This window comes from Daktulosphaira vitifoliae, unplaced genomic scaffold (genome assembly GCF_025091365.1).
Source record: "Daktulosphaira vitifoliae isolate Bord-2020 unplaced genomic scaffold, ASM2509136v1 Scaffold_2, whole genome shotgun sequence".
Classification (NCBI taxonomy): domain Eukaryota; kingdom Metazoa; phylum Arthropoda; class Insecta; order Hemiptera; family Phylloxeridae; genus Daktulosphaira; species Daktulosphaira vitifoliae.
The window spans coordinates 38,885,862-38,898,544 of NW_026099573.1; the positions used below are offsets into that span (position 1 = coordinate 38,885,862).

At 25.2% G+C, this 12,683-nt stretch overlaps 2 protein-coding genes across 5 annotated transcripts in view; one reads left to right on the forward strand and one right to left on the reverse strand.

Annotated features, from left to right (window-relative positions):
• Positions 1-2,943: 2,943 nt before the first annotated feature.
• LOC126899487 (uncharacterized) lies at positions 2,944-11,033 on the forward strand. 3 transcript variants are annotated; one of them, XR_007702604.1, is made up of 7 exons: positions 2,944-3,674; positions 5,085-5,240; positions 5,331-5,483; positions 5,575-7,831; positions 7,926-8,001; positions 9,975-10,082; positions 10,938-11,033. XR_007702604.1 is itself a non-coding variant. In XM_050674457.1 (4 exons), the coding sequence occupies exons 1-4, from the start codon at positions 4,826-4,828 to the stop codon at positions 5,740-5,742; spliced, it is 579 nt and encodes a 192-aa protein (XP_050530414.1). In that variant the 5' UTR covers positions 4,675-4,825; the 3' UTR covers positions 5,743-5,942. The 3 variants fall into 3 exon arrangements, 1 of the variants encoding a protein (XP_050530414.1); XR_007702605.1 differs by lacking the exon at positions 2,944-3,674 and adding an exon at positions 4,023-4,256; XM_050674457.1 differs by lacking the exons at positions 2,944-3,674; positions 7,926-8,001; positions 9,975-10,082; positions 10,938-11,033 and adding an exon at positions 4,675-4,927 and having other exon boundaries at positions 5,575-5,942.
• The window catches only part of LOC126899488 (uncharacterized), a 29,604-nt gene continuing 27,073 nt past the window's right edge, over positions 10,153-12,683 (reverse strand). For both annotated transcript variants that reach the window (XM_050674458.1, XM_050674459.1), the window contains 2 exons: positions 11,124-11,207; positions 10,153-11,058 (listed from right to left, as the gene is read on the reverse strand). In XM_050674458.1, coding sequence (XP_050530415.1) covers positions 10,909-11,058; positions 11,124-11,207 — 234 coding nt within the window. In that variant the 3' untranslated portion in view covers positions 10,153-10,908. The remainder of the gene's footprint in view (positions 11,059-11,123; positions 11,208-12,683) is intronic.

Here is a 12,683-nt window from a genome sequence, read left to right on the forward strand (position 1 = left end):
AGTAAATATAAGTTATATGTAATGTACAATACGTCTGACCTGAATCCTAGTACAGTTGGTTAGTAGGTATATCCAAGTGAGACGGAGTTGGTTGGCTATGATGACAATAGCGATAGATGGGTCGTTGAATAAAACAAGTAAAGTTATAAATAATATAAATAAGACGAAAGTAATAATATTGAAAATTATGTCTATAACGGCCACTCAAACACAACTGGTATTTGTTAGTTCGACGTCAGTAGCTCCGGGCTACAGACGAGTAGAATTGTCACATCAGCATCTCCCTCTATGCTAATTAATATGTATTACGAATTAAATAAATAGAAATAAAACGTGTGTAATATAAGTGGTAAGAACATAGTAATAAATGTTCTTACATTACCCTCTCCCCTATTAAAGGTTCGACTCTGAACCTTATAAAAGGTCAAAATATTAAGAAAAAGAGAAAAGAAAGAGGAAAAAAGAAATTTGTCTAATAATGCTTTTTAAACTTTTAAGTTATGGTTCTCTTTAAAATTAGGGGTGGAACCTTGTTATGTTCACGAAACTTCTTGTAATCTTGTATCTTCAGTGAGAGCTGAGAAAAAGTGGCAACAGACAAAAAAAAAAAAAAAAAAACATCATGGTAAAATTAATACCTTCTCAGCTTCGCATCGAAGCTAAAATTAACAAATATTACGTAAAATTAATAATTCAAAGAGAAAACAGTGAAAAAAAAAGCATAAAATTTCGTCAGTAGGTTAGAGATATTCGTTCCCGAGCCTGTACGTGTTAAGGATTACGTACTGTCGACTGGACCATAACACAAATTGTTAACCGGAAGAAAAATGACCCCATTTAAGCTAATTAAAAATTTTCAAAGTCAATTTTCTCGACTTAGGGGGGCATTGGCAAAAAATTCCAAATACGTCTGATTCTGTATTCAATATAGATTAGATCTATATAAATTTTATGAAAATCGGTGACCCCATTACTGTGACCTCCTCTTGTTAGTCATATAATAAATATTTACCATTAACTGAGAAAATTAGAGTTTATTATATATATAAAAATAATTTAAAAAAAAAATGTTTGAGGTTCAACATATCAATTGACATTTATTTCCACGATAAAATAAAAAATTATTATTTAATGAACAAATTAAATTAAATTAAAAGATTCACCAAAACAAAATTCACTTTAAAATCTCTAAGTGTCATTTAGTTTTAAAGAAAAAATTACGATCGTAATTTAGCACTTTCGGCTACGGCTATAAGACATACAAGACAAATTAGAAGTGTTAACTTGAGTAGAGTGTCGCAGATTTTGTGTATTTTAAAATCGCCCAAAGAACTGATTTTAATAGGAAAAAATGGGTTTTTATAGTAGACAAGGGTCGTGTAGTGATCCCTAGTGTGATCTTAGAAACTGTAGATCTTAATTAATAGTTAAATGTGATTGGCTGGAATTAATTGAAAACCCACACATAGGCGTTACTTTGAATCTGTACGATAATCAGATTTAATTGCCTAATTTATTAATTATTTTAAGTTTAAAATAAGGAACCCTGTTTTGGTGATCTTGTAAATTCATAATATATGACATACATGTACATAAGATAACATAATATAATATTTTAATATTATAAGTAATAATATATTATTACAAATGCACCCCTTTCGTATGACAAAATGCCATACGCCCTTGTATGACATACATCAAGAATACTAAAAATAATTATTCAAATTGTCTTAATTGTAAGGTACATAATTTTAAATAGGTTTGGTGCTTTTTATAAATATTTGTAATAAAAGTGCAGTAATAAGTTATATAAAATATAAAAATGAATATGTATAGTGATTATAAAGTAATAAAATTGTTTATATAAATGAAAAATTGAATATAAAGTTATAATAATATAAGCAAAATAAAAGTTTAGTATTTAGTAAGAATAAAATTAAAATTTGATGAATAAATAATAATGTTAAAGTGGTAAATAAAAATTTTGTTAATTTATATGTAATTTTAATAGTTATATAATGATAATTTAATTCAAAATAAAATTGTTAAAAAGATAATGTATTAATATATAAATTAAANAAAAATTGAAAAAATTTCCCTCGTTCCCCGTAAATGGGGGAAACCTCCAAAAAAATTACAAATTTAAAAATCGCTAATTTTCGAAATTTTTTCAATTTTTTTTTACTTAAAATAGCTATAACTTTTTTAAAAATAACCAAATAAATATAATTGTTTTCTATATAGATGCATGATATCATTACCTTTCATTTGGTATATTTTTTTCATAAATTTAGCCCTTAACCTGCCCACAAAGGGGGATTTAAAATGACAACTTTTTTACAAAAAATTAATTTTTTCAACTTGACTTTTGAAAATGTTCCAGAAAGTCTGACACTTTTATATATATCTTAAATTAAAGCTAATGTAATGTACTTTATTATGTAAAATAAAAATTTCGGACTTTATTTTATCTTCATAGTGAAAATGGCTACCGAATGCTATTTTTGTGTGAAAATTTTCGATTTTGTATTTTACATTTTTAACTTTATAATGCTATAACTTATTGAAAAGTGTATGGATCAACATAATTTTTCTATGAGAAATACTATTTTTTAATAATCCCTTTTTCATTCGACATACTTTATCTTAATCTGGATATTAATAACGAACTAGCAGATCATGTTGCTTTTGGAATAATCCACCAATCTTTTAAAATTAAACACTATCTAAAGATTTGCATCGAAGCGTTTTTTTTTTATAGTGATTTTAATCACTGTCAGATATTATTATACTTGATCGAACTATGCCACGTCACCACTGTGCCGCGACCCCCCTGAGCTGGGTTTTTTATTATATATTTATACGATAAATACCATGGTGTAATTAGATTTTACGTATGATAATTGTATAATTCACTAGCAACAGTGATTTAAAAAAAAAGTTTTAGCAGTTTTCAAATGAATTTTTTATTGTAGAAAATAAATATTAAATATTTGTTAGCAAAACCTCTCTTAATAGATAACTCACATTTGAAATTCCTGTTCGATAACACTAAATGTAAGCAAATAATTAGAATGAGTTTATTATTTTTATTAGTTTAGCATTGATTTGTATTGGTTGGTTATACTACGATGTTTTTTTTTATTATATTTTAGATACTTGATAATTACCCAAATCATCAAATTTTGTTGAAATAATATTTATAAACGAAAGTATTCTTGTAATGCTTATTTAATGAGCATTACAAAAATAATCTGTAGTAATTTTGAAAAAAAAATGTGATTTAGTATAGATTAACTATGGAACACAGATATTATCATTAAAATTTTTTTAATATTACTATTTTTTTAATATTTTACTAAACAGTTCTTTGGATTAGATAGAGGGAACAAAACTCGCGAAAAATCTATCTGCTGTGAATGCTATTTTTATTGATCCTTTATTTGTTTAAGTTTTTTTTGAAGTTGTGTTATTAATGTATAAGGTGTTCAATAATTAAGGAAACGAGTTTCTGTTTTTCTCATTGTTTGGAACAATTAACCTGTTTCCTTACTTACTGAACACTCTTTAGATTTTTTAGCGGTTATTGTATAGAACAAATTATGAGTTATCCAATTACAATTGAACCATATCCGAAAGCTTTAGTGCATACTGTCATCCTAAATTAAAAGACAGTAAGCATATATTATATATGGTTATAATTATTATTATTATGATTTCATATAAAAACTAATTTTTCAAATATTGCTTTAATGCCTTTTAATTTGCTGTCTTTTTTTGTGTAAGTGAACAAGATTATTCCATACATACTGAAGTGTTTTTACTAAAAAAGTGCGTCCCATCAAAAGATCACAAAACGTATCTAGTTGAAGCTATCAGAGCCACATATTTGAAAATTACCTTCAATCCCTGTAATAAAGGATAATGTCTCAAAAAATAACAGTTATTTTAAAATAGTCAATTTTTTTTATTTTATATTGAAATATATTTTTGATAATCGGATGAAATATTGGGACAATTTTATTGATAAAATACTTATAACATAATACTTATAACATTTATTTTCCCAAATTTCTTTTAGGTTTAGGGGAGATATATATTATACCCTCTGTCAGTTTCAGGAGAGAGTAAGTATGGCATAATCCCAAGGTTTCGAGATTTTTTTAGAACATTTTAGAACCATGCACAAAGCCATTAAAAAAAAATGCCATATGATAATTTGTTAATTACGTTTGTAATCCTTTTCCTCTAATCAAGTGAGTTAATAGTAGATTGCATGCTCATCTAATTTAAACAAACAGAGACTGAGGACAATTAAAAAAAACGATTTTAACAAATGAGGCAATTTTATTTCAATACAATTTAATGTAAATCTATGATGGATTTATGAACTGATTTTTGTATTTCATTATACTTTTTTTTAATGAAATTAAAATATATTAGACTAGGTATGTCAAAATTGTAAAATTCAAGCATACATTTTTGTAATTCCATGTTTGATTTACAAACTGATAACATTTTTTGTGCAATTTTTGATTTTATTGTATTTTTTTTTAATGGAAGAAAAACAAATATTGAATTTACAATTTTCATAATTTGGCTTTGATCTTTTATGTGATTTTACTACGATGTTTTTTTTTATTATTTTGTAGGTACTTGATAATTACCAAAACCATTAAGTATTGTTGAAATATGTTTAATAGGCGAGACTATATTTATAATGTTTTTTTTTTATACGAGAATTTCAAATATAGTTACTCATTTTCAAAATGTGACTTGATATAGTTTATTTCGTTTAAGCAGATATTATCATTTAAATTTCAACATGAATAATTTTCTAAATATTAGTATTTTTTTTAATATTTTTATTTTACTACACTGTACTTTAGGTTTAGAGAGAACAAAACTCATGCCAAATCTACCAGCCGTGAGTGTTGGCTTTAATTGAAGTGTAGTTTTTATAATTCATTGTACATTATAAAAAATGTACCATATTGTTTTTTAAAATTTTATTAGTGTTTTTAATATCATTGAAAATTATTATTCTTTTTCATGTTTAAATAACTTTGTTTAAATGTATTTAGGGAAAATATAAGTTAAAATTTAAAGCCGCTTTTAGCTGTAATAAATCCATTGATTATCTGATAAATATTGATTTTCATTTATCAAAGGCTTCGCCAACAATAACTCTCTTAACGGGAACTGCGACATTTAAAATTCCATTTGATGACTCACTATATGTAAGTGCGAAAATAATTATTAAAAACAATTTATTACAAGAAATTACTAAATTTATGTAATAATACAAAATATTTAATTTTATTATTAAGTATAACATTAATATGGCGATTTGGTCGAAAATTGGAGGTTGGAAAGATAATGCTTTTGTGTATAAAAATAAAGGAGCATGTTCAATGCTAAAATTTTTTTTCGGAAACACATGGAAACATTTAGTACAAGCAGAAGATTGTCCAGTTCAAGCGGTTAGTTTAAAAATTAAACTATTTTCGCGCATATCAATCATTTTATAAGTTTATGACGTTGATTATAATTGAATTTTCTGAATTTCTTCAGGGTACATATCATCTTAAAGGTTATGATTTGTCACTAATATCTCAGGCGAATTTTCCGAAGGAGTTTTTTTATGGCACATACAAGTATAAGCTATTTTATACAGATGATAAATTTGTCGAAGTTGGCTGTTTTTTTATTATATTTGATTTATTAAGACCTTGGGAATAATAATGTTTTGTAATTTTTAACATAAGTGTTTACAAAGAAAGGTAAAGGAGATAATCGCTTTTTATTTTTTAATACTTTGTGTGTTTTTAATGTATTATATTATATATACTCTTATTTAATGGGTTAAACGTGATATATTGCTCTTTGTCAATTTTCTGTATTATGTAAATGTTTTTAATATAGAACAATTATGTAGTCAACATTTTTAATTAAAGGTCATTTCTCTTGCTATTATTATTCTAATGATTTAATTTTTAAATATTCAAAATTATTAACTAGTATTCATTTGTTTAGTCGTATTAAATCTCGCGTATGTATTAATATTTTAACCGGTTGCATGAACATTTACAGAATCAATGACCTAATATCAGTTCCATAAATTAAAAAAAAAAAACAGTTCCGCAAAATTATCAAATATTATCAAATTTCCATTTATCGAATCAATAATTCTTTGGCCCAATTTCTGATCTCTAAAATTTATTGAGCTGTTTATCTGTCTCCTTATCGAATTATATTTGTTATAAAAAATAGTTTTTATTTGGGTTTTTAAATACTAACAGTTTAATAAAAAATATTAAACAAGTATTGTTGTGTTCGTATTATTTTAAAAAAATTAATTTTAAATCGAGAAATTTATGTTCTAATCTTCAGTCTTATATTTAATCGAATAGTTTTCATTTTATTTTTTCGACTTATCCGATGAAGAAATGATTTTTGTAATTACAATTCGTCTACCAAGTCTAAGACAGCTAAGAAATAGATCTTTTAAAATAGAAATTCTTTTTAAATTTTATGATGATTTAGATTTTAAATGTAGATTTAGATTATCTAAAGAAATTTTTATATTTCTTGTGAATATAATCGAGGATGCTATAAAACACAAAACTCAAGAAGTTATTCGTTGTCCTCTAAGTTACAGCTTTTAATAAAGTTTCAATATTATGCTACTGGTGTATTTCAAATGGTTTTAGGATATCATATTGCCGTACATAAAGCCATTGTTTGTAGAGTCATTAAAATAATGATTACACAAATAGGTTTTTTGCATTCTCAATTTATTAAATTTCCCAATAACGTTGCTGAACAACAAAAAATTCAAGTTAGGTTTTATAGATTACATCAATTTTCCTGTGTAATTAGCGTCGTCATTGATTGTTCGCATATTCAAATACAATCTCCTATAAATAATAATGATGAATAGTTTTGGAATCGAAAAAGATATTTTTCTTTAAATATTCAGGCAATATGAGTTAGTAATTTGTACATTTTAAACATTGTTGCTAGGTGGTCAGAATTAGTGAATGATAGCACAATTGTTAAAAATACCTGTTAAATTCGAAAATCATTAGTTCAGGAATGTATTTACTTAGGATTACCCATTGTAGAAATTATTTAATAACACCATGATTAAATCTAATAACTAATGCTGAAAAAAAACTAGAAGGTAGAAATCGGTACAAGAAATGTAATCGAAAAGTTTTTTTGAAGTTTGGAAGAGGAGATTTTCTTTTACTTGCCTTAAGTTTTCGTACTAAAATGAGCACCACCATGAGTAGATATAAAAAGTCTGAGCTGAATACCACCCCGAGCAACCCAAGCATCTTACCTAGTTGTATGTGTGTTACATAGTTGGTGTGCGAATCGGGATGATATGGTGAAAGGTCTATGTAGCACGATCTTAGATAACATTGTGTTCTACCATTGTATATGCATAGTATACCCAAGTAGATAAAACATCATATAGTATAACTTAATATATAAAAATAGTACAGTAAGTATCATAAGTATTATATTATGCATTATTATTATTTATATTATATAGTTTTAAATTTATTATCATAAGTATTACTGATATTTTTTTTTTTTAATTGTAAAGAAAAACTTAGGTTATTTACAGATAACAACCAAAAGTTGAGGAGTATATTTAAAAGTCGTTTTATGATAGATCTCGTTTGCATTTACAACTTAATTGTATCACGCAAACAAGATAAATGCTTATTATCTATCGTAAATTTTAATTTGGATAGAGAGGTTGTAGATGAGTATTCAGAGTGGAAATTATAATTTTATACATAATAATTTTTTTACTGTAAGTTAATTATTTTTCATAATTTTATATATAATATTAAAAATAATAATACATTAAGGCTAATATAATTAGCAATTGTTTCTGGTGTTGACAGGATGAAGTATAATCGATGAATAGGTATAGATCATTAAACATAGTTTCATTAAACAAAATTTCATCGAAGCTATCGAGTAAGAATTATTTATTGATGATTACAAGCTGAAAGTATTATAGAATACTTCCTAAGACCAAATGACAATAAAGACAGTAATTATTATGTAAAAATGTTGTTTGATTATTTTTATTTTAACTATTGTTAATTTTGTTTTTTAATATTATAATAATCTTTTGGAGTGATTGATATATCAAAACAAAAAGATACAATTACAAACTTTTCTTTTAATTTACGTATTGAAATTGAGGCATTAGTCGCCTTCCCTGCTAATACAACTGTATATACTCTAGAAATGAAATAAATATATTTTATACGAGCAACAACAATTTGTTTTTTCATTTTAGATTATAGGATACTAGTACAATTACAATATTTTAATTATTAATGTAGGTTTTCTGACGTAATTGGATTTCGGTCATTATGATGCAAATGGACTATAATTATTTTCTTAGGTAAGTACTGTTGTATTAAAAAATATTGGACCGTCAACCCATTCCAACCATCCCGAGATGCGTTTAACAACTAATTGAACGAATTACACGTGGATGATAATGATTTAAGACATGGATTTGATGCACTGCATCATTTCGGTCGCGTGACCCTCGGCGAGTACAAAGACTTATACAAAAGTTTGTTTTCAAAATACATCTGTAATTTAACATACAATTTAGATCTGGTGTACTATTACACTGCGCTGAGTTTTAGCTCCGAGTGAATAATGCCGTACATTAGAATGAAACTGGAGCTTTTGAACGACTATGATATGATACTGATTCTGGTACAAGACATTCATGGTCGGATATAGACTCTTCAGTATTAGGCAAAGTCTAAAAATTTTAAGACACCCTGATACGATCTTAAAAATAGATTCATGAACTATAAGCAATACTGTTCAGTAAGGAAATGAGTTTCTATTGTTCTCATTGTTTGTAATAGTTGAACTGTTTTCTTATTTGTTTAACACCTGAATATGCTTTTCTACAGTGTAATTTTTTAAGTATACTAGTATTTAATATTAATACTTTAAAGTTTAATTCATAATTATAAACCATTGTAAATATCAAGTTTATCGTAAGAAAAAGTTATTCCAGTGGTAGATTTTAGGGGTAACATTCGAAATTTAAATGGGAACCTATTAGTATTTTTTACTATTAAATGAAGAATGGTCTAAGTAAAATATTGACATGTCGATAACCAGCATTGTATTACACTTTGGATGCTATAATTTTAAGTAATAGGTGAGTGGAGTGCACAACGTAGAATAATTCTTACTGTTCGATGTGGTAAAAATATTAGAGCGCCGCTATTCCGCTCCTCGCCTAAATCTTCAAATGTTTATAACTTTTAATGTAATAATGATTGTTGAAACAATAATTTATAAGAATAAATTTAAATCTATAAATTTTTATGAAAAAATGGGAGTATATTTTAAATATGTATATTATCTATTGCTGGTGTATTGTATTTTAGAGTTCTAACAGAGCGTTTGACTACAATTGCACATCGGCTTTTAGCTCGAAATTGCGGAAAAAGTCTGAATAGTTTATTCTTTCTTCTTAATTTTGTTATCCTCTATTAAACGTAATTCAAGTCATAGAAGACATAAGAGTCCATTGGCACATGATAATAAAATGCATAAATACCTATCGAAATACTGAAAAAAGCTCAGTGGGCGTCTTTTGATAAGGCGTCTACTCTGTTAAGCTATGATTAAAAAAAGTCATTAATATTTTATTGTGATATAAAAGTGAAGACCTTCAAAATTAATTTCTGGTTAAATAATATGATATGGCCTATATTTTAACAATTTATTTATTTACAATACTTTGTAAAACTATTCATATAAGAAATATAATGCAATGTTTCATTACAAATATTTTTATATTATAAATTAATAAATTATTCACATTATTAAACTTAATACAAAAATAATATTGTAGTACTGTATCTATACATTTTTTTTTTATTAAATATTTATTTTGTTTTAAGTAATTTTTATGGAGGTTTTGAAATTTTAAAGAATATATTGAAGTACAAATAATATGTTAATAACTTCCCAATAAATGATAAAAAATCAACAAAATAATATTAATATGAGTAAGTAAAACATAATTTTTTTAGAAAATTTTTAAATTTTTAAATATTAGTGATTGGTATAGTAAACTAGATTTAAACAACACTACCTCTGAAGTCTTTTTACAATTATAAAAGTTTTATAATTTCAATTAATTATTTTTTTTATTTATTGCTATAACGAAAAGTATTTAAGTGTATGGCACCTAAATTAACTTCATTTTAAACAATAGTCAAGGGATATTTGGATGCTAATGTAGCACTTGACTTAAAGTAATGGGGACGTGTATATGCTCAACGACACACTTTATCGTATTTATATTCAAAGGGCATACTGGTTTCTTGATGATTGAAGTTAATGGTGACAAAGCGATTAGGCTTTACGTTACGACAACTTGAACCACATTCTCCTATTCTGCACCTTAATTTATATAACATTTTAATTTCTTATGTTTTCCAATACATATCCATAACTGGCAATGTTCGGTAGCTGTGTTAAGAGTTTTAGTTAAAATTTAGTGTATCGAGCCTATTTGAACTCGTGATACTAAGAAGGTTTTTTAGTATGAATAACATTGTGCAAGCCAATTTTAATAAACTTTTTGCAATCAGTATGTCGAGTTATCGATTATCAATAATCCCATTATTTCGCTTAAGTTATTATTTCACCGTTTCTGTATATGAAAGTCTTACGTTGAGAAAGCGTAAACTAGATATAGAATATATTAAGCCCTCGTATTATATTAAAAAGTTTAAAATGTTAATTAATTAATTAATTATATAGCATAATTTACCCATATTAATATTACTTAGTCATATTTTTTTAGTTTAAATTAAATTGAACAAATTATTATTTATCATTTTTATAATTGTCTACAGAATCACCAGAACTCGTGTTGCTGCAAGAAACTTTAGAACTAACAGTCATTGCTTTGGATAGACTACCAGACAGCCCATTTTTATCCAAAATATCAATCGATTTTTCTTTCAAAGGTTTTACCTTTAAATAAAAAAACCTCGAAATAATAAATGTATTAAGAAAATATATATCTTATTTAAATTTACGCCTTCTTTGGTTTCGTTTAAAATATCTTCATCCTTACTATGAAATTTATCAGGATTTTTATTATTTGAGGACCAATTGACTGGCTAAATGAAATTAAAAAAATATACAAGTTAAAAATAAGATTTTTTAACAATTAGACAAATAATATTATTTTATGCAATTTATTTTAGGCATAAAATGCTAGATTATAGCTTTTTAATTTATAGTCTTTATTAAGTATAACAAATATAAGATTATTAAAGACATTAATATTTTTATGTTACTATATAATAAATAAAATGAGGTGAATTTAGAAATCATATCAAATTGTAGGGTTGACTACAATTAATCCTCCCGAGAAGTAATAACATTAAAAAAATAACTCAGAACAGAGGGGTCGTGGCATAGTCGGATCAAGTATTAAGATATCTGACAGTGATTAAAATCACTAAAATAAAAAATGCTTCGATGCAAATTTGTAGATAGTGATTAATTAAAAAAAATTGGTAGATTATTCCTAAAGTAACATGATCTCTTATTTTTTTATTTTAATCTTCATTAAAGTTTTATGATTTATAAGTGTAATATATGAATAAATAAATAAATAAATATATTTATATTTAAAATGGTTTTCTTTAAAAAAAAAGTATGTCACATAAGAAAATAAAATAAATAGTACTTATCTTAAAAAAATTTGATTGATCCATATATTTTTCAAAAAGTTATAGCATTATAAAATTAAAAATATAAAAAAAGATTTTTTTATTAACTTTGATATTAGTTTTCACCATGAAAACAAACTAAAAATTGAAATTTTTCTTTTTTATATTAAAGTATATTACAGACGCTTTAATTTAAGATATATATAAAAGTGTCAGTATTTACGGAACACTTTCAAAAGTTAAGTTAAACATTTTTTTGTGAAAAAGTTGTCATTTTGAATCTCTCCTGTGGGCAGGTAAAGGGTAAGATTTATAAAAAAAATATATCAAATGATGGGTAAAGACATCGTGCATCTATAAAAAAAAATTATAAAGATTTGGTCATTTTTGAAAAAGTTATGGCAGTTCTAAGTAAAAAAATTTAAAAACTTCGAAAATTAGAGATTTTAAAATTTGTAATTTTTTAGAGATTTTGCCCATTTACGGGGAATGAGGGAAATTTTTTCAATTTTTGAGAGTAATCTCTTCGAACAGATACTATTTTTGATCTTTTGCCGTATCGTTGACTGAAATCGGTTCGGTGAGAGCTGAGAAAAAGTGATAACGGACACAAAAAAAACATATTATATTAAAATTAATACCTTCTCAGTTTTGCATCGAAGCTAAAAGAAAAAAAATTAGCTAAATATATATTTAGTTTTATTTTTTTTACAATCTTTAAATCTAGTCCTTGATTTAATTTTAAATATTATTTAGTTTATGACTAACTACTAGACGTATACAATGATAAATTAATAAATGCGTCATTAAAAGATTTATTTTTATTTTTGTGGCAACAATAAAATTATTTTTTGTTAATGTACGCATCTACTTATTGCTGACAAATATTCAGCAATAATTTAGACAAATTAGGGTTTA

Coding starts and splice junctions, on each gene's coding strand:
- LOC126899487 (XM_050674457.1), top strand. CDS start 4,826: ATGAATAATTTTCTAAATATTAGTATTTTTTTTAATATTTTTATTTTA. Junction 4,928..5,084: donor TCATGCCAAATCTACCAGCC/GTGAGTGTTGGC, acceptor AAATGTATTTAG/GGAAAATATAAGTTAAAATT. Junction 5,241..5,330: donor CATTTGATGACTCACTATAT/GTAAGTGCGAAA, acceptor TTTATTATTAAG/TATAACATTAATATGGCGAT.